Source organism: Chlamydomonas reinhardtii, chromosome 12 (genome assembly GCF_000002595.2).
Source record: "Chlamydomonas reinhardtii strain CC-503 cw92 mt+ chromosome 12, whole genome shotgun sequence".
NCBI classification, from domain to species: domain Eukaryota; kingdom Viridiplantae; phylum Chlorophyta; class Chlorophyceae; order Chlamydomonadales; family Chlamydomonadaceae; genus Chlamydomonas; species Chlamydomonas reinhardtii.
The window spans coordinates 966,718-987,083 of NC_057015.1; the positions used below are offsets into that span (position 1 = coordinate 966,718).

Consider the following 20,366-nt stretch of genomic DNA (forward strand, 5'->3'; position numbering starts at 1 on the left):
GGGGTCTCTGGCCTTTGGTGGGGTGCTTGTGTTGTGATCCGGCCAACTGTCCGGAGTGCATTTCCTGCCGCTTCGGCCTGCGTAGCAACGACTTGCGCCCACGTTGGTTGTGTTGTATTATTGGCCGTTGGTTGTGTGGGATTGGTGTTCGGTGCATGCATGTTCGCATTGGTCCTCGGTCTAGTTGTGGTGTTCGCGCGTGTGGGGCTTGTGGGCTCCAGGTCGAGCTGGTTGTCATGGCGTGGGCGGCGGGTGGGCCGTGCTGCACTGTCGGGGGTGGCGGGGCGTTCGTTCTGCGTTCGCGCTGGTTCAGTCGCCTCCCTTCGGGTAATATTGAGGGTGGCTTGGGTGAGGGGGCGAGTCACTGTAGTTTCGGCGGGGCCTGGGTGAGGTGTGGGGGCTGCGTTGTCTCCTGCACTGTGGTTTGTCGGTAGTTGGGTAGTCTGTCGGGCGAACATAGTGGAGAGGGCCCTTTGGGTGGGGCCTCGTTTGGGTTTGGTTTGATTCGGGGGCGGCGGTGATGGTGGTTGCGGCGGCGGCGGTAGGTTTGGAATTGTTGGGTATGTCCTTGGGTCAAGCGGCATGTCTAGGTGGTAGGGGTGTAAGCAGAATATGTCGCCTTTCACTGCTTGCCAGAGGTCCGGTGTCATAGGTTTACGCCCAATGTGTACAAAGGATTCGACTAGAAACCAGCTGTCTTCTTCCTTGCGTATTGCGTAGGCGTGTCTCCCATCGTGCACCATAAACCCCATGTTCCGGGAGCATTCTGGGAGTAGGCCTAGAATTGTGTCCTGAGAGTGGCCTGGGTCAAGGTTAGGGGCGGCTAAGCGTAGAAGCAGGCGTGTTCCCGTAGTGTCGATTGGCGCTGGGCGGTGGCGGAGGTAATGGTTGATGGCGGCTTCATGGAAAAGCCCATTGTGTTTGAAGTGATGGCCCCAGGTCGCTTGTAGTTCGGGTGTGTCGGCCAGCGCAGTGTGCACGACTTGGCAGAAAGCAAGCACGGCATGGGCCCTTAGCCACGGTGCTCCCAGCATGTTGTTGATAGCGTGTATCGTACAGAAATTGAGGTGTTGTTGTTCGCGGAAGTATGTGCTTGGTATTTGTCTGGGCCAGCTTAGTGGTACTGGGATATGCCCGTTTTCGACTGCTGGTGTAGTGGTCCGCTCTATGTTATTTCCGCCTCGTAGCGGATGTGAGGGTGACGTTAAATCGGGTTGCTGTTGTCCAGGCTGCGTGCCGATTTGTAGAGTCATTGGGTTGCTACTCATGATGTGCGAGTAGGCCGCAAGGTTGGTGATAAGGTTGATCGTTGCGTCGTGAGGGTGTGCGTGTGTTTGGGATAGGAGTAGCGTGGTGGTGACGGTGGTGATGTTGAGGCTTGGCGGGCCAGGGACGTGAGGGAGGAGTTGCAGGGCCAACGGGGTCGTAACTGGTGCTAGTTGGGGGGAGTGGGCAGTGGTTTGTAGGTTCATGAGGAGCAGGATGATAGTGGTCAATGTGCATATAGAGAAGGTAGGTTTCAGGATTATCCCGCGGCCAAGCCCATACAGCGGAAGCCCCAGGATTGCAGGTATCGCGCCGCGCGTTGTTTTGATAATGCTGTATACCGCGCACGTTGTCGCTAGTAGCGTAATGATGGTTGTGGTGTGCTGGTATGTCATGATCAGGAGGATTAAAGGCTGGGCTAGAAGAAAGGCTGCAGGGACGGTGAAAATCAGGTTTTTCGCCCGTGCTGGTGTGGGGTGAGCTAGCAGGTTGCGTGATGCGTGGTTGAGTTGCGCAACGCCGGCGATAGTTAGGATGAGCGTGGGGATCCATAGTGATGCCTGCGACGTGACTTGCCAGCCGCTCAGGCCTAGCTGCCCAGCGCTGGTGGCCGAGTAGGATAGTGTGTGTGCGAGGAGGATTCGCAGCCAGGCGACGGTGTGGCGCAGGAGTGTACAGGTTCCGTGGAATATGCCTACGGTGACCCAGAGAAGTGTGCTGGCGGTGTGAGCAGAGACATAGCTGGCTGTCGTTATGAGTGTGTCTGTTTCGTTGTTCAGTAGCAGCTGTGTGATGGGGTATGGTCCCATTATCTGGCACCAGAGGCTGGGGTCGCCGCTGTAGGCGGTGTTGTGGTGGCAGAGGACGGTACAGGCAAATGTGTTGCAGTTTGCTTGTTCGGCGTGCGCCGCGTTGTCTCGCTCCGGGGGTCCGTCGTTCCCCGCGTTGAGTTCTTCGTCTCTTGCCACTTTACCATAGGTGACCGCTGCGTCGGCGGTCTTGCTACTCTCCGCGTGCGCATAGCTCCCACTACTTATGTCCTCACCTATATTGCTCGCTGCTATCCTAGGGCCCATAGCATCCTCCATCTTGTCCTGCAGTTGGCGCCAGCAGGCATTAAATCCGATACATTTAGAAAAGCTATCTCTCTGCAGTTCGAGGCTCTCAGGCGAGCGATACCCATCGGCGTCTACGCCCATGTTGCTGAAAATTGTAGCCGCACTGTGCGTGCACCGCTCAGATCTATCGGCAGTCTCATACCACATCCTCTGCTCTCTCTCTTTCCGGCAGCGGGTTTGCTCCGCATTGTCCTTGTTGCTGGCAGCCGTGTGGGTTGTAGAGCTCCTCGGCCCCCATCCATCGGCTCTATCATCTCCTTCCGTACTATGAGCACACCCTTTCGTCCTGTGGTTGCTATCTAGCTCACAGCAGGGCGTAGTGGTGTTTTCCCGCAATATGCTGTTCATAGCTTCCAAGGCCCTTGGCGTCGTACCGGTGTTTTGCTGGCCCAGCTTCCCGGCGCCATCCACGCGAGTGTGCAGTCCTCCTTTGGGTGAGCCCAGCCGGAGGGGTCCAGGTCCCGTGCGTATGGCGTCGCAGGTGTCGCTAGGTAGATTTAGGCTGCATGGTGACCGGTGTGGTACAATTTGGGCAGGATTAGGTACAGGTTGTGGTTGCAGACAGGTGGGGCACAGATTTGCTTTGTCGGCATCAGGATACACAGGTGGGTGGTTGCTGCGTTGGGGCTGAGTAGGGAGTGTTGATTGCCCCGTCTCACCGGCTCCCTCCTCGTCATCGGTGTCCATTGCCGCGGCCACGGCGGGCCCAGCCTTTGTGGTGATGCAGGGCGCGCGCGCACTGGCCAGCCTGTACCATGCCTCGAGCTGCAGCACGTCGAAGGCGACACGCAGGGGGTGCTGCTTGCCCGGCGTGTCGGGTGGCGCGGCGCAGCTCGCTTGCGTGATGCCATGCGTCCCTATTGATTGCATTGGAAGCGCGGATAGGCGTTGTGAGGTGTTTGAGGTCTTGTAGGCGCTAAATGGTTCGCAGTGTTGGCTTGCGCTGGCGATCCGCTGGGCGGACGCCGAGTGTAGGGACCGCAGGCATAGGCTTTGGCCATAGCAGCGAGTATTGTTAAGTGAGGCACTAGCAAAGCTTGCGGGTGTCATTTTTGTTTGTATAAGAGCTGTGCTTCGTCCCAGGTGTAGTGTCCGCGGCGTAGATTTGCATTGGCTCTCAACGAGTTTTGGAGGGTGCCATATTCTATTGTAATGTAGTGGTAGTGCTCCTTCTTTCGATTGATTATCGATGGGCCCTGTGAGGGGGTCAGTCGCGTGTCGGTATTTAACCTTTGTTCGGTTTGTTCTACCTAATTGGTATTCTTCTTGTCTGGGCGTATCTGATGAGTGTTCCATGTAGTTTGTTTGTGTCTGGGAGGGCAGGTCGCTGGGGAAGGCTTTGGCGGTGCAGGTTTCTTTCTTGTTTTGTTGTTTATCCGAGTGGTTTTGGTAGTGTATATCAGGCTTTCTTGAGTATTGCTGCCAAAATGTCGGAAGCTTGTTCAGAGGGCGTTCTGTCTCGTGTGAGTGTTCTGCTGTAGGTTGCTTATCACGTTTGATATACTGGTGGTTATTCGTGGGTGTTGGGAGGGATTCCCACGGTATGTCAAGGCTGGGTCTCGGTTCTTGGTCCCTTGCTTCGCTGGAACGGTTTACATGTTTGACTTCCTGATATTCTGCATTCGCTAGCAGGCAGTCTTGGGAGTCGTGAGGGGCTTCCGGGGGAGAAATTGAGGATAATGGCGCCATTTCTTGCCAGTTCCGCTGGAGCTCGGCCGATGGGTTACAATACAGGCCCAGCAGGCGTGGGTCAGGGGAGGCAGGCAGCCGGGTATCGATCCTGCCCACCCCACCACCTCCAGACCAATCCGCGGCTCATTCGCTAAATGCGCAGTTTAGGACATGGTGAGACCTCCCCACGCCTGCGAGACCCCGCGTACACGAAGGGAGAAGGTTTTGCCCTCTGGGCGACGTCTGGCCATCAACGACAGGGCCCTCTACACTTCGTGCGTGCGTAAACAGGGTTGCATAGTACGCGACCCTCTCTCCATAATACGCGTATTAATAAAGCGTACTAGGATTTATAGTACAGTACGTTAAAATACGGTGCATAATACGCTGGGCCACGAAATCCGGAGGGGGAAGCCGGTGCACACACGACACGCGTGCCCGCACCATGCCCGAATCGGTGTGATTTTGGATTTGCGCGGCCATAGTCTTCTAGCGGAATTTCCTTCAACTAATTATACTCATATTTTTATGAGTAAACACAGCTGCAGTGCGGAGAGCATCCATGGTTCGCGAACTTCGACGGACATCCTTTCCAGCACCCCTCGCGCCCCTCGCCCGCCACAGCGCTGCCACGGCCCACCCCGCTGGTTTCCCCAGCACAACGCATTTTATCAACGTACTAGCCGACGAGGGCAGCGTACAGTACGTAGTACAGTACGTAGTACATAGTACGCGTACTACGAACTATAGCAGCTTGCAAGTTATTTGACATGGTCAGGATGCGACATGTGGATATGTGTATTGCGACATACGACATTGCGACATAATGCACATACCGCCCAAACGCATCCAAACCCGCCAAACATATTGTGCATGCATTCAATATGCCTCTGGTAAGCGTGGAACGCCGTGGCACACAACAAATAAAACGTGTCTCGGTTGCCACGGTGGTGGTGGCGTGGCGTAGGGTGCGGCCAGTGGGAGGAGCTTGTGGCTACGCTAGCGCAATACACCGCCGCAAAGCTGGGAGATGTTACTTAAATGGGCTCCAGGACGCGTAGCTATGCAAATGTGGGCGAGTCTTGGTATGTCGCAATGTTGTATGTCGCATTTCACATGTCGACATGTCGCAACCTGACCATGTCAAATAATGTGCACACAGCCATACGCAACCCTGTGCCTAAACATCGGCTTTCACAGCCGCCCACTACCACACTCCGGCCCATTGCCCTGCCCTGCAACATCTGCCACTGCGCCTGCCAAGCACACGCCCAAACTACGCAGCACCACCTACCATCAGCCCACCGCTGGCACGCAAGCGGGCACATTGCGCCACAGCACCGGGTCTGGCCGCATAGGTGACAACACAAGTGCGTATCTTCGTTGCACAAAGTGAGTTTCCTGGCGTTATAAGGGCCCACCGGCCCGGGCCGCTGGCAGTGCTCGTATCTTCCTTCTTTTCGACAGAAATTTGCCCCAAAAAGCCTCCGGCGGAAGAAATTTTTGATTCTGAAGTCCAAAAATCGGTATCTTTGCACTCCCTCTACAAAGACTGTTACCGATACCTCAAAAACACGCATGGTGAACACATGTCCTCTTGATTGGTGCAGGATTGGACCCTACCGCTATCATCCCCGCTGCCGCACCTGACTGCCGCCAGCAGCGCCGCCCGCAGCTGCTGCCCGCCCGGTCGCGGCAGTGCGGGCAGGCTGCTGAGCCAGGCGCTGGCGGCCCGCGTGGCGTCCCACTGGAACCCCGCCGACACCAGGTGCTGCGGGTGGGAGCGAGAGAGCGAGAGGGCGAGGGTAAGGGGGGTTTGGTGATCCCGTGTGTGTGTGTGTGTGTGTGTGTGTGTGTGTGTGTGTGTGTGTGTGTGTGTGTGTGTGTGTGTGTGTGTGTGTGTGTGTGTGTGTGTGTGTGTGTGTGTGTGTGTAAGAGTGTGTGTGTGTGTGTGTGTGTGTGTGTGTGTGTAAGAGTGTGTGTGTGTTGAAGAGCACAAGAAAAACCCTTACGCGCAGGACAGTATGTGCATACGTGTGTGTGTGTGTGTGTGTGTGTGTGTGTGTGTGTGTGTGTGTGTGTGTGTGTGTGTGTGTGTGTGTGTGTGTGTGTGTGTGTGTGTGTGTGTGTGTGTGTGTGTGTGTGTGTGTGTGTGTGTGTGTGTGTGTGTGTGTGTGCGTCTGTCAGCATGAGAGTCAGCAAGGGAGTACCGCGCTCATGAAAGGGCAGCGGACGGAAGAAAGCTTACGCCAGATTGCTCAAGTGACCGTTCCCCCCAGGTCGCCCCAGGACGCAGACTCAACCCAATATGCGCCTCGCCATCTACCACCCAGCCCCCTCCCTCACCTTGAGCAGGTTCCGCACGGGCCCCTCCTGCTTGTGCTGCTGCGACAGCGTGAACAGCAGCAGCAGGCAGAAGCGGCTGGGTGCGGAGGGAGAGCACTCCACCAGCTTTATCAGCTCCTGAAGGGAGGAGAGCGGCGGGGAGCAGCGGGGCGAAGTTGGCGGCGGGCAAGGCCAAGGGCGAGGCTGACACCAGCACCACTGACACGCCACCCTCTTGACCTCCCTCATGAGCATGGACGCCCGCACCACCACGCCACCCAGCACACAGCCCCGTAGCACACAGCCCCTCCCGCCCCTCCCGCCCCTCCCGTCCCTCCCGCATCTCCCACCCCTCCGCCCCTCCCGCACCTCCGCACCTCCCGCCCTCCCACCCCTCTTCTCACACGCCATTCCGCCCGTCCCGCCCCTCCCGCACCTCCAGCCCTCCCACCCCTCCGCCCCTCCCGCCCCTCCCGCCCCTTCCGCCCCTCCCCTGACACGCCGTACCTTGGCCAGCACGCCGTCGTACTTGAACGCGTCCGCCAGTGTCACCAACGCCGTGCCCTCCACCGCCGCCAGCGCACCGCTGATGCCGCCCGACGCCACCAGACCACCAGCGCCGGCTGCAGCGGGCGGCCCCATGGCCGCGGCGGGGCCGGCGGCTGCGGCGGGGGCGGGGGCGCGACGGTGCGCTGCCTCCAGCCGTTCGAAGAGTGCGAGCACGCCCTGTGGCGGCGCGGGCGGAGAAGCGAGGACTGAGAGTGGACGAGCTGGCGAGCGACTGAGGTGGCTTGCTTAGTTACAGGACGCGAGAGCAGGATGCACAACACGGCACGAGGACCTCACCCTCAGCGGGGGCACGGACTCAGGGCGTGGAAGCCAGCGAGAAGCGGGCGAGAGTAACGCCGATGTGCCGGGTGATGTGCGAGCGGAATACAGAACGCGGCATTCGTCATTACGGGGAAACTAAAACAGATAGCGCCAACCTTTTGCGCCTCGCGCTTTCGCGCGCAATTTCCGGGATCCTCCAACGCATCGATTCCTCCGTCTTGCGTCCTTCCGTGCCGGGAGCCTTGATTATCGATACAATTTGTGATATATTGTATGTTGCGCTGGAGCTCTAATGCAAAGGCTGCGCTTGTGCGTTTACCCCGCTCTGGCATAGGGCTTGCGTTTTCATGAAGTTACGCTTTGCAATACATACATAGAAGGCGCATTATTTGCACGACAAATTTCGCTGCGCTCGGGTTTCAAGGTTATAACTCAAGTCAAAACTGGAATAACCGGGAGGGCCCCGCTGCGGGAACTCGATGCGACCGCAATGGCTATTGCCCCTCCCCCTTCGGGGGAAGGGGCAAGCCAACGCTTCAGGTTTTGGGGGGTCTTTCTGAGAATCGCAGATGACATTTTGGGGCGTTTCTGTCACTTGTCCGGGCCCAAGGCAAGGGTGACTGAGGTTCTTCAGGATAATCTACGGCCGTGTCCTGCTGGCACCATGGGGGCACACCACGATAGGCCAGCCTTCTACCAGGGTAGTCATGCCGTGGGTGAGTGAGCATGGTGAGCGTGGGTGAGGGCGCTGGGGTTTGGCGTGGGGATGGGCCACGATTTGCCATAGAGCCATGGAGCCGGTGCTTTATTCAGCAACATAGTGTTAATGTGGCAACAGCAACCTCACCCCGCACGCTGTAACAATGGCACATCCCGCGCGGCAGAATATTTTGCTGTGCCGGAGCCGGGACGTGGGCTGGGGGCAACAGCAACCTCATCCCGCACGCTGTAACAATGGCGCATGCCGTGCGGCGGAATATTTTGCTGTGCCGGAGCCGGAACGTAGGCTGGGGGCAACTGCTACCTCCCCCCGCACGCTGTAACAGTGGTACATCCCGTGCGGCGGAATATTTTGCTGTGCCGGAGCCGGAACGTAGGCTGGGGGCAACTGCAGCCGCATTTGGCACGCTGCAACAGGGCAAACCTGACACACCCCTGGCCTGACACGAATCGTGCATAGGTCGGGGTGGAGCCCCCGGAAAATTTTAGGGGATGAAAGATGCGGCGGCAGCGGGTTTCTGGAAATTAAAGATGCCTGTTTTCGGAAATCTGTCACTGGCGCCGCGCCTGCCTTCTTAAGATACGAGCACTGGCCGCTGGTACTCACGGGGACAGGATAGCACGCATGCTCGTGCACATCACTTTGTAACCAACAACAACACGTGCACGGGCTTACTGCGACGCTTGCAACTGAGGGCGTGGTGCTCTATGTGGGAGGGTCACGCATGGAAGAGGCGCGCTGGCTGGCGGGCTTATTACAGGCTCACAATGGGCGGGTTAGGTTCACATAAACCTACATACATAAGCATGAATGCTGAAAAGCCGACCCTACAGGTAAATCCGTGTTTTGGTGTAAAGCAGACGACTCAACTCCGCACGCAACACATGCACACGCACGCTGACGCGTGCACGCAGCCGCCACTGCCAGAAGTAAGCACCAAGCAAGCGCCACGCGCAGAACACAAGCAACTAGGATTCATCTTTGGAGCACGCTTATAACAACCCCCAATTAACTGTCGGCTGTCCGCTTGTGCTTGTGCAGCAAAGCGGAAAGCAAGCATACCCCCAGAAGTGCATACGTGTTACAGCTCCGCGATGTCACGATCAAACTCTGCAATCTTCGCTTTCAGGACCTCATCAAACTGCGACATGTCAGTAACGGCAATGTCGGACCGTGCCCTCATCACCCGCGCCTTCAAGCTGATGAACTCAGGGCTCGAGCTTCGGGCCTTGATCTGCAGTAGGCGTGACAGCAGCTCACGGAAATGCTCAGCGGCCACGCCGCTAGGTGCCACGGCCGTTGCGGAGGCAACAGCCGTAACACCGTTCTGCTTCGTAAACATGATGTCTGGCAGAGTCCACTCGTCCGACTGCAAGTAAGCGAGTCACCAGTGGCATTATGTAATGAGGTTGTTGCTTGGTTGCATGCCGTGCGTGAGTTGTGAAAGGGCGCGTGCGACTGCATCAAGTCTCAGCCTGCAAACCCTGCCCCGCGCGTAGTGCACTGAACCCTTGGCGGAACCGCTCCGTCCGCAACCAAAGCACACGACCCATCCACTCACCGGTACGGGCGCCGCAGCCCCTGAAATACCCGCGTCCGCCACCACGGGTCCGGCAAGCAGTACTCCCTTGCCCTGCACGCGCGCGAGCAGGTAGGAAGGAGTGAGTGTTGGTAGAGTAGGTCGGCCACGTCATTGGTGTGCGCCGTTGTCAAGTGTGCGTGCATGCGTGGTGCGATGGCTGTCGTTCGTATATATGCGACGAGGCTCCTGCTTAATGGTGGTGCGCTGTTTGAGCGTGGAAGCTACAGCCTATCTAGCTAGCTAGCTAGGGCCCCTGCTTCCAAGGAAGGCCGTGCATGCTGGCTCTGAAACTGGCACCCGCACACTGGTGACCACATGTCCCGCCCACCCAACCGCATGCGCATGCTGCCATCGCAAAAAAAGGTGATGTGCCGTAGTCCACGCACGCACATCAAGTGGAGGTGTCACTTCCGCCGGTCATCCATACTGAGCGCTTGCATGCTATCACTATCTAGCTAGCACGCACCGCCCCCGCCAAACGCCCGCCAGCCCGCCTTTGAGATTGCAGCAGTAGTCAACTAACTGAACAACCGGCTGGCAATCATGCCATCATCAGGAGCCCGCCCTACTCACATTCTCAAGGAAGCTCCGCAGCGCGTCGCGGACTTTGGTGTCGTAGCGCTGCTGCGGGTCGGCTCCCAGCACCAGGTACACGTCGCACCTGTATGTACACACACATGCATACATGCAGTGCGGGTGGTGGTGATGCATGCAATCAAGCAAGCGCAATATGAGAGTGCTGTGATGTGGGGTTCGGTGGAGGGGGTGGGTAATGTGCATGGGTTGGGGTGTACGGAGTGAGTTATTAGCAGCGAGCACGCAGTTCACACCACCACCGCCATTGCCGTACTGTGTTCCCAGAAGTTTTATCACGGCTAAAAATATTATTTTGGGATTTAAATTTTTACCAAGCCCGGCGCAGCCGCGCCAGAATCATTTTTACCTTTTATGGACAAGATCCCGTGCACGGTGTTGCCAGTTGATGGGTCCATACACGAACGCAAATACAAATCCCACAAACACAGTCCTTACATGGCCCTTCAGCATACAGCCCACAATCCGGCCCGAATCCCTACCCCAACCAGCCCCCCCGGCCCCCCCTGGCAGTTGCCCCTGCCATTATTGCCGGCAAAATGCGCGCGCCCACGGTTGGGTCCAACACGCACACGCTCACAGCTGTCCGCGCTACACAGCCGTCCGCCGCAACCATGCATGGAACGACTGGAATCCTGTCTGTCCACCCTCCGGCTCAGAAGTTTTGCAAGGCCCGCAGGGGCGAATTTTGTTAGCTTTTTATCACCTGAGCCTTCATAGCATCCGAATTATTTTTGCTTTTACTTTTCAGCCTCCCATAATTATGTAATATGAAATAATTACGCGCAGTACGGGTACAGCCCCCCGCCGGGAAACCTGCTGTCACCTGTGGCCCGGACATCCACCTTAACAAATCAGGCCCCGCTGTGAGAGTGGGACCAGGCCCAGTGCGCCTAGGCGCGCTGCCAGCCTCCCCACTCTCCCTGGGGGACAGGGGCCCAGCAGTGGCGGAGACCACTCGTCTCGTATCGTAAGCTGTAAGCTGGGAGCAGTTGAGGCTGCAGGCACGTCCACATCCAGCAGGACATCCACACTCCACGCACGTCCACATCTGACTGTGACTGGGTGTACCCTTCTTTTTTTGCTGTGCCGGGTCGCAAACACCACGCCAACACACGCACGCACGCACGACGCACGCACTTCCTCGCTGCCGCCCTAGCTACGCCTCGACTACGACCACGGGTGGGAATCAGGGCATCAGGCGTACGTGCTGTCAGGGTAAACGTTGTGGTGCGCCCAGGGCACGGCGCATACAATGCATATGGGTGCTAATCGCTCGGGTCAGGCCGTTCTTCAATGCAATCGCCCGTGGGGTTGCAGGCTTTTCGCAGATTATAAGTATGATTACCAGGGTCGACGCGGCAAGAAGACGCTTGGCAGTAGGTAATAATCGAAAGTAACTCTGGGCGTCTGGACGGGCATCGTTGTGTCTTTAATATACACACGCACACCACATGCGTTCCCCACCTCTCATGTCCGCCCTTCGCAAAGGTGGTTAGTGACATATAATAGTCCTGGCGGGACTTGGCAAAGATGTCGGGCAGCATGCTCACGATGAACCTGTGAACATCCAAGATGATGACACACTGAAGTCAGGTAGGCAGCAGGTGGGACAGTTACCGTCGTCTGCATGCACCGGTGCAACCGCTGGACGGCTGGGCACGCAGCAGCCAACACATTGATGAGTGGGGACACGCACTGCCCCATCCATGCGTGCATCAGCCGCGCCCTGCCGTGCCAGTACACCTCTACACACCACACCGTGCATGGTTACATGAACACCGCGCGATTAAATAGCGCGACACACTTGCAAACATTCCCTAAGATGTGACACACACACACACACACACACACACACACACACACACACACACACACACACACACACACACACACACACACACACACACACACACACACACACACACGCGCGCCCACCCGCTCTATCCCCCGCGCCTACCTGGCCACGGCGTCCAGGCGTGGGTCGGCCACTCGAATGTTGGCCTTGCGGCCAGCAGCCTGCATGCCCATGCAAGGAGCATTTGCAAAAGATTGATTGATCGATCGGTAGATGGGTTTCAAAGCCAGACATCGAATTGTTTCATATATGAGCCGCGTATGCATGTGCCGTCGTCTGCGCTGGCCCTGCTAGCCCTGCCTCCCGCCCGCGCACCCTACCCACCCCAGCCGCCGCGCGCGCCCAGTTTGCGGCGTTGGCAATGATCTTGTTGATCTCGGCCGCTGACTCGGTACCATTAGCAGCAGCCGCAGCTCCCGGCTGGTTGCAGCAGCTTGTGAGCATGGCCTCAGAACCGAACGCGACCAGCCGGCCCATGCCCACACGCGCCGAGGCGAGCACGGGCGCCCTGAGCTCCGCAGCAGATGCGCCCAGCAGGGTGGCCGTGAAGACCGGCACGGCAGTGGGGCTGAGCAGCAGCAGGCTGCGGGCGCTGGGGATGCCGTTGATGGTTGGGCTGACGTCCTTCTGGAGGGCTGGCAGGTCGGTGGCGGCCGTCCGGGTGAGGGCCTGTGCCTCAGCCCGACGTGAGGGCGACGGCGGGGTGGGCTGAGGCGGGGCCGGCGAGGGCGGCTTGGCAGCGCTGCCCGGGCGGGCGGGCCTGGTGCGTGGTGCGCGCGGCGGCGGGCGCGGTGGGGGGCTGGCGGGGTTGAATGAGTAGAGGCTCAAGGCTGACAGCTGTGTGCCGGCGCTGTCGGCGCTGTCGATGGGGCCACCGCCGCAGGTCTGGCGGGAGTCACCGGGGCAAGGCCGGTCACATGCGGACTCGGGCAGCGAGCCGTACTGGGTCGCCTGCTGCCGGTTGACGCCGCCGACACAGGTGTGCCCGTTCGTGAGCCCGTAGTGGTCCAAGCCTGCAAGCAGATAAATAATGTGAATTAATAATGAGCCATAGCTGCGTGTGCTGCTAGACGGCCATCCAGCACATGTGGTTGGGAAGCAACAATTGTTGGGCGGGAATTAGAAGAGAAACACAAGCGAGAACTAACGGCCCCGCAATGACGCCGCACACGCACGCACTGCACACACTTCACACGCAGTGCATGCACCGCGTCCATCCACCGCGTCCATCCACCGCGTCCATCCACCACGTCCATCCACCACGTCGTCCACAAACGTACGCACCTGCAGCCTGGGTGAGCCCGGCGCACTTGGCCACCGTCATTGCTGCGTCGTTGGTGGCGAGGGTAACAGGCAGTGCGCGCAACGATGGAGAGGCTGAGACGACGTCAAAGGCAAAGCACCCCAGGGAGAAGGAGCGGAAGGTGGCTACGATCATTGGTGAAGCCGGCGGGGACGACGACTGCTGGAGGGGAGCCGGCGGGGACGGTAGGGCAGACGCAATGGGCGAGGGCGGTGATGGAGATGGAGATGGCGAGGGCGGCGGAGTGGCGGGGCTACCAGTTGGGCTTGGTGTGGGAGGCGCGGGTGAAGGGAGGGTTGATGGGGCCACCACCGGCGCAGGTGAGGGCGGCGCAGGAGACGGAGAGGCAGGTGACGGAGACGGAGGCGACGACGCGGGTGATGGGGAAGGTGGCAGTGGCGAAGATATGGGAGGAAGCGGGTCGGGCGGGGGAGGCGAGGGCGGAGGTGGCGGCGGTGGCGGCGGCGGCGAGACAGGAGGCGGTGAGGGCGGCGGTAGCGGCGGGGGGCTAGGCGGGTTGGGAGGCGCCGGGCTGGGCGGCGCGGGGCTGGGGGGCTCGGGGCTTGGTGGTACCGGCGAGGGCGGCTCTGGGCTGGGTGGCATCGGGGTGGGGGGCTCGGGGCTGGGCGGTGCAGGGCTTTGTGGCTCCGGTGACGGGGGCGCCGGCGAGGGAGGAGAGGGCGAGGGCGAGGGAGCCATGCCCGTTTCCATGGTGAATGAATCTGTGGAGCATATATAGGAGCACACAGCAGTGAGAGTACGGCCAGGCCCAGCACGCCTAGCTAGGCGCGCTGCCAGCCTCCCTAGGGGACAGCAGGGGCCGAGTGGTGGCGGAGACCATTCGAGTGGTGGTCTTTCATGCCCTCATGGCCCTACCTCGCTCCCCAGGACACGCCCTGTCACGCAGGGAGTACTCATTAGGGGTTTCTATTATTATTCTTCTTATGGTATAGGCCAAACATGTATAATAATAGCTGGGCGACTTGGCCACAAAATGCGATGGTGCAAGAGACCCAGGGTCCAACATACACCAAGCTGCTCCCCCACTCACACAATGCTTGCAAACGGCTGCTGTTGGAGGCCTTCGCATACATCGTGGCTCACCCGTACGCAAGAACGTGCCACAGATGGCCTAGCAAACACTACCCCCTATCAGGGGGGGGTGGTAGAATCTTCCGAAACAGACCCCATGCGTCCAATGGATAGAGCTCAGCGAGAAAATCACGAATCCGCTTTCAAGATTGAAAATGGGTTTATGGGTGCAAAGTTACGACCCCTCAAAGTGGCCGGTCGGTCAGTCGGTCGGGGGGGTCCCAAGTGGTTTTGCACAGGTTCGTGCCAAGTTTTGTTCCTACCTACCGCCTCTGTCTTGCAGCGCGCGGCGCAATGGGTGCAGCTAAACGAGGCGTGCGTAGGTATACCCCAGACTTAGCACACATGCATAGTATGGGGTAGTTTGGGGAGTGGCATGTCGGCATTTCGGGAGATGCCTGGGGAACTGGTCAGGGACAGGCCAGTGCCGGCCGGCTTTTGCATGGAGCAACGTGTCAGCACATTTCGTACGTATATCAGGTAACATTGGAGTAAGCCGTTGCATAGCAGGCCAGTCTATCAGGATACTTGTCGGCAGACGGGTGGACATGACACGTCCAAATGTCGGTCAATCAAAGTGTGCTCCCACGGCGGATCATTTACGTAGCGATTGGCACCAGCCTGACAAAAAACTGGTTCTGAGGGTTTTTTGGGGGGTCATACATACGGCAGGTGGGTTCGGTCGGTCGGTCAGCAGTCGGGGTCCAGGAGGTTTTGTGGCATGGGGTCAGAAATGTTTGTTCCTAACCCCCCCCCCTGCCCCTATGTTTGATTGCATGCGCTATCTACACCAATGTTTTATAGGACATACCAAGCTGCTCCATACACCAAGCTGCTCCCCGGGGCCCCACCAACAAATTGCTTACCGGTTAGCAACTCGGACACTGGAGCATCATCATCCGCCATAGCAATGTAGAAGAAAAAGCTGTCGAATGTAGACCCGGCATCCCAGTCGCAATCAGCTGGCGTCATCGTCACGGTGTTGGGACCGGCGGTGTAGGTGAACGCGGCCGGCGCGGGTCCAGCAATGGTCTCCGTGGGTTTGAGCTCTACCTGGCAGAAGTTGGAGTATTCAACGTCGCCAGTTTTGTAGAAGCCCACTCGCACGTTTGGTGAGGTTGTGCGGTACGTGAGCGTCAGCCTCCAAAACGGGGGGGGCTCAGACACTCTGGACAACGGCCGGAACGCACTGCTGAAGCCTTCATCCTTGTATTGCAGGCTTCTTTTGCAGCCGGCTGCGTTCATGCTTACTGCTGCTGCTGCGAGATACCAACCGGCGGCGCAGTCCACAACCTGTCCCCAGGTCATTTTAAAGTGACCCGTGCCGAAGGGGTAGTCAGACAGGGCCAGGCCCTGCGCTTCAAGCGAAGTCTCTGTCAGTAATCCAATCTCCAGCGTGTCAAAGCTGACGGTGCGGGTGCTGCCGAAAACCATATGCTCCGGTGACGGGGGTGACGGCGGCAGCGGCGGGGGTGAAGGCGGCCGGGGCGGGGGCATGGGGGGTGACGGGGGCGGGGGCGGGGGTGAAGGAGCGCTCCCCGTTTTCATGGTGAACGAATCTGCATAACACATGTAGAAATATTCACGTTACCTCCGGTCAGAGCAGCTAGTGCCCAATGTACCTGCTGCCTGATTGACATTTAGGAAGCCCCACGCACTCACACATACATACAACATATGCATGCCATCTATCTGGGCATGCCGCCTGCTGCTACGTGTGTGCTGCGGGGTGCAAGCCCATGTATGGGTGGGCCTACGCATGCAAGCAATCACCTGGGCCTCCCGGACGGGCAGCCACCCCAGCACTGTACGGTACGCTACACATACGCGCATGTCTACCACCGCAGTATGTTTATTACCACGTGTGCCGCGCATACCGCTGCGCTGGGAGATCTCCGGTGCCCGCGTCGCTTACCAAGCAGTAATTCGACGCGGTCGCGGCCAACGGCCATAAATGTGTAAATGAAGATGGCAAACCTGTCAAATGTAGACCCAGCATCCCAGCCACAGTCCGCCGGAGTCACCGTAAACGTGATGGGCGCGGCGATGTAGGTGAACGTGGTCGGGTTGGGCAAGGGGGTCGGATCCGACCTCTCCAGCGTCCGTTCGCAGAAGTTGTTGACATCGCCGGTGTCGTACAGCACAAGGCCCGTGTACGCAAATGTGGTCCGGTATGTAATTGAGAGCTTCCAGAACGTGCTGGGCGGTGACAATGGCAGGAAGAAGTCCGATAGTTCATTCGTAAGGCGCAGGGTCTTGTTGCAGCCGGTGGCAGTCATAGCCCAACTGTCATCAGTCGTCCAGCCTGCAGCGCAGTCCACAACCTGTCCCCATCCGGGCAAGGCGTTGCTTTCGTTTTGGTGGGCCAGGCGAATGTCTTGTGCCTCCAGCGACGTGAGCGTTAGGCTTCCAAGCGGCAGCGCATCAAAGCTGACGGTGAGGGTGCTGCCGAAAGCCAGAGGCGCCGGGCTGGGCGGCGCGGGGCTGGGGGGCTCGAGGCTCGGTGGTGCCGGCGAGGGTGGCTCTGGGCTGGGCGGCATCGGGCTGGGGGGCTCGGGGCTGGGCGGTGCAGGGTTTTGTGGCTCCGGTGACAGGGGCGCCGGCGAGGGAGGAGAGGGCGAGGGCAAGGGAGCCATGCGCGTTTCCATGGTGAACGAATCTGCATAGGCAAGAATACACGGAGAGCGGTTTCATCAGATCTGTGCACTCAAATGCGCTTCACATCAAGAGGGCATCTATCCCAGAGCAGCCGATAGACGCGCTGGACGCGCGCACAACGTGCAAACGGCTGCAGCTGGTGTCGGAGCTGCTGCTTACCGATCAGCAGCTCGTACACGTCAATACCACCAGGGATGTACTCGTTGGGGGGCACATAGAAGTAAAAATTGATGAAGGTTGACCCAGCCGCCCAGCCGCACGCTTCCGGTGTCACTGTCACAGTCTTTGACACGGCGTAGGTGAATGCGGCTGGTCTGGGCCTGACGATGGACTCTGTGCCGTTCAGCCGCAATGTACAATCCTGCCAGTTAAAAAGCTCCAGTTGCACCGACGGCAGTGTGGTGCGGTACGTCAGGGAGAGGCTGTAGAACCCGTCATTTGGAGCCCACAGGGGCGAAAACTTGCCGGTAGAACCCTGATACGGAAAGCGCAGGGTCTGGTTGCAGCCGGCGGCGGTCATGGTAGTTCCCTCGTAGCTCCAGCCACCGGCGCAATCCACCACCTCGCCCCACGCAGGCGATGAAGTATACATGTCAGCGTCTAGACCAATGCCGAGACCCAGAAGCGAGGTGCTGGCAAGATTGCCAAGCGGCAGCACTTCAATGCTGACAACGCGTGTGCTCGCTAACAGTGGGATTGGCGGCGCGGGGCTGGGTGGCTCGGGGCTGGGCGGCCATGGGATGGTCCTGGGCGGCGGCGGTGCTGGCGACGGGGGCGGCGAAGGAGCGATGCCTGTTTCTATGGTGAACGAATCTGCAGCAGGAAATCCAAAACACGCACAGAAGTAAGCTTCCCGTCAGACCCACGACATGTATACTCTACCTTGACAACTTGGTGGCGATCCCCTCCCCTAACCTCACAACGACTTGGCGTGGCCTTGACATTCAGACTAGCTATATATCCTCCCCTGCTATGTATCTAGGCAGACAAAGCAAGTGATGGACAACTGAACATGTGACTCATCACCCCCCATCCATGTTTGGTTGCATACGCTATCTATGATACACCGTAGTTTGATTTAACATACTTACATACACCCCTGCATGCGCTCCCCCACCCATAACTTGCTTACCGATTAGCAACTCGAACACTGGAGCCTCACCCCCCTCCACATACATGAAGAGGAAGAAGCTGTTAAATGTGGACCCGGCAGCCCAGCCGCAATCAGCTGGCGTCATCGTCACGGTGTTGGGGCTGGCGGTGTAGGTGAATTCGGCCGGCTCGGGTCCAGCAATGGTCTCCGTGGGTTTGAGCACTACCTCGCAGCGGTAGTTGTACTTGACGTCGCCTGTTCTATAGAAGCCCACTACCATTCTTGGTGAGGTTGTGCGGTACGTGAGCGTCAGCCTCCAAAACGGGGGGGGCTCAGACACTCTGGACAACGGCCGGAAGGCACTGGATAAGCCTTCAGGATCGTATAGCAAGCTTCTATTGCAGCCGGCTGCGTTCATGCGTACTTTGTTTGGCCAACCGGCTGCGCAGTCCACAACCTTGCCCCAGGTCATGTTTAGGTGGTCGGTGCCATCAGGGTAGTTGGACAGGGCCAGGCCCTGCGCTTCAAGTGAAGTCCCGGTCAGTGATCCAAGCTTGAACGTGTCGAAGCTGACGGTGCGGGTGCTGCCGAAAACCATAGGCTCCGGTGACGGGGGTGACGGCGGCAGCGGCGGGGTAGGCGGGGGTGACGGCGGTTCCGGCGGGGGCATGGGGGGGGATGGGGGCGGGGGCGGGGGCGAAGGAGCGCTCCCCGTTTCCATGGTGAATGAATCTGCATAATACATGTGGAAATATTCACGTTATCTCCGGTCAGAGCAGCTAGTGCCCCATGTACCTGCTGCCTGATTGACATTAAGGAAGCCCCACGCACTCACACCTACATACAACATATGCCATCTATCTGGGCATGTCGCCTGCTGCCACGTGTGTGCTGCGGGGTGCAAGCCCATGTATGGGTGGGCCTACGCATGCAATCACCTGGGCCTCCCGGACGGGCAGCCACCCCAGCACTGTACGGTACACTATACATACGCGCATGACTACCACCGCAGTATGTTTATTACCACGTGTGCCGCGCATACCGTTGCGCTGGGGGATCTCCGGTGCCCGCGTCGCTTACCAAGCAGAAATTCGACGCGGTCGCGGCCAACGGCCATAGATGTGTAAATAAAGATGGCAAACCTGTCGAATGTAGACCCAGCATCCCAGCCACAGTACGCCGGAGTCATCATAAACGTGATGGGGGCGGCGCTGTAGGTGAACGTGGTCGGGTTGGGCAAGGGGGTCGGATCTGACCTCTGCAGCGTCCATTCGCAGAATTTGTTGACATCGCCGGTGCCGTACAGCACAAGTCCCGTGAACGCAAATGTGCGGTATGTAATCGAGAGCTTCCAGAACGTGCTGGGCGGTGACAATGGCAGGAAGAAGTCCGATAGTTGATTTGTAAGGCGCAGGGTCTTGTTGCAGCCGGTGGCGGTCATAGCCCAACTGCCATTGTTCGTCCAGCCTGCAGCGCAGTCCACAACCTGTCCCCATCCGGGCAAGGCGTTGCTTTCGTTTTGGTGGGCCAGGCGAATGTCTTGTGCCTCCAGCGACGTGAGCGTTAGGCTTCCAAGCGGCAGCGCATCAAAGCTGGCGGTGCGGGTGCTGCCGAAAGCCAGAGGCGCCGGGCTGGGCGGCGCGGGGCTGGGGGGCTCGGGGCTCGGTGGTGCCAGCGAGGGTGGCTCTGGGCTGGGTGGCATCGGGCTGGGGGGCTGGGGACTCGGCGGTGCAGGGCTTTGTGGCTCCGGTGACGGGGGCGCCGGCGAGGGAGGAGAGGGCGAGGACAAGGGAGCCATGCCCGTTTCCATGGTGAGCGAATCTGCATAGAAACGAATACACGGACAGCGGTTTCGTCAGATCTGTGCACTTGAATACGCTTCACGTCAAGAGGGCATCTATCCCAGAGCAGCCGATAGACGCGCTGGACGCGCGCACAACGTGCAAACGGCTGCAGCTGGTGTCGGTAGTGTCGGAGGCATGCCCTTGTATCCCCAAGCGATTGAGGGTGGCTGGGGAGGTCAGAGCCCGACAAGTAAGCAGGGTACCGCAATTGTGCATCTCCATACATCCCACAGTGAATGCCACCACCGGGCCTCTCCACCTCCCCGGTCGGACCGCCCGTTCCGCATCCGCCCCCTCCCCACCCACGCACCCACGCACCCACCGACCCACCGACCCACCGACCCACCGACCCACCGACCCACCGACCCACCGACCCACCCCCACACCACACACACACACACACACACACA

General features: G+C 59.0%; 3 protein-coding genes across 5 annotated transcripts in view; all 3 read right to left on the reverse strand.

Moving 5' to 3' along the window:
- Positions 1-2,141: 2,141 nt before the first annotated feature.
- Positions 2,142-4,048, reverse strand: CHLRE_12g491950v5 (uncharacterized protein). The gene is made up of 3 exons (XM_001702278.2): positions 3,044-4,048; positions 2,759-2,886; positions 2,142-2,360 (listed from the first exon to the last, which is right to left on the reverse strand). The coding sequence occupies exons 1-2, from the start codon at positions 3,252-3,254 to the stop codon at positions 2,882-2,884; spliced, it is 216 nt and encodes a 71-aa protein (XP_001702330.2). The 5' UTR covers positions 3,255-4,048; the 3' UTR covers positions 2,142-2,360; positions 2,759-2,881.
- A 47-nt stretch (positions 4,049-4,095) lies between these two features.
- On the reverse strand, positions 4,096-8,628 carry CHLRE_12g491951v5 (uncharacterized protein). 2 transcript variants are annotated; one of them, XM_043067926.1, is made up of 6 exons: positions 8,539-8,628; positions 8,059-8,104; positions 6,888-7,106; positions 6,402-6,518; positions 5,679-5,826; positions 4,096-5,401 (listed from the first exon to the last, which is right to left on the reverse strand). In XM_043067926.1, exons 1-6 carry the CDS (start codon positions 8,556-8,558, stop codon positions 5,352-5,354), a joined length of 600 nt encoding a protein of 199 aa, XP_042918008.1. In that variant the 5' UTR covers positions 8,559-8,628; the 3' UTR covers positions 4,096-5,351. The 2 variants fall into 2 exon arrangements, with proteins under 2 accessions (XP_042918008.1, XP_042918007.1); XM_043067927.1 differs by lacking the exons at positions 8,059-8,104; positions 8,539-8,628 and adding an exon at positions 7,285-7,628.
- Positions 8,629-8,674: 46 nt separating this feature from the next.
- The window catches only part of CHLRE_12g491952v5 (uncharacterized protein), a 20,770-nt gene continuing 9,078 nt past the window's right edge, over positions 8,675-20,366 (reverse strand). For both annotated transcript variants that reach the window (XM_043067928.1, XM_043067929.1), the window contains 12 exons: positions 19,369-19,933; positions 18,182-18,372; positions 17,179-17,832; positions 16,277-17,020; positions 15,228-15,920; positions 13,251-13,991; positions 12,291-12,979; positions 12,069-12,127; positions 11,576-11,668; positions 10,088-10,175; positions 9,494-9,565; positions 8,675-9,301 (listed from right to left, as the gene is read on the reverse strand). In XM_043067928.1, the coding sequence (XP_042918010.1) occupies positions 9,014-9,301; positions 9,494-9,565; positions 10,088-10,175; positions 11,576-11,668; positions 12,069-12,127; positions 12,291-12,979; positions 13,251-13,991; positions 15,228-15,920; positions 16,277-17,020; positions 17,179-17,832; positions 18,182-18,372; positions 19,369-19,933 (4,877 nt within the window). In that variant the 3' untranslated portion in view covers positions 8,675-9,013. The remainder of the gene's footprint in view (positions 9,302-9,493; positions 9,566-10,087; positions 10,176-11,575; positions 11,669-12,068; positions 12,128-12,290; positions 12,980-13,250; positions 13,992-15,227; positions 15,921-16,276; positions 17,021-17,178; positions 17,833-18,181; positions 18,373-19,368; positions 19,934-20,366) is intronic.

Coding starts and splice junctions, on each gene's coding strand:
- CHLRE_12g491950v5 (XM_001702278.2), bottom strand. CDS start 3,254: ATGCAATCAATAGGGACGCATGGCATCACGCAAGCGAGCTGCGCCGCG.
- CHLRE_12g491951v5 (XM_043067926.1), bottom strand. CDS start 8,558: ATGCGTGCTATCCTGTCCCC. Junction 8,105..8,538: donor ATGCGTGCTATCCTGTCCCC/GTGAGTACCAGC, acceptor GCTCCGGCACAG/CAAAATATTCTGCCGCGCGG. Junction 6,519..6,887: donor ACGACGGCGTGCTGGCCAAG/GTACGGCGTGTC, acceptor TCCTCCCTTCAG/GAGCTGATAAAGCTGGTGGA.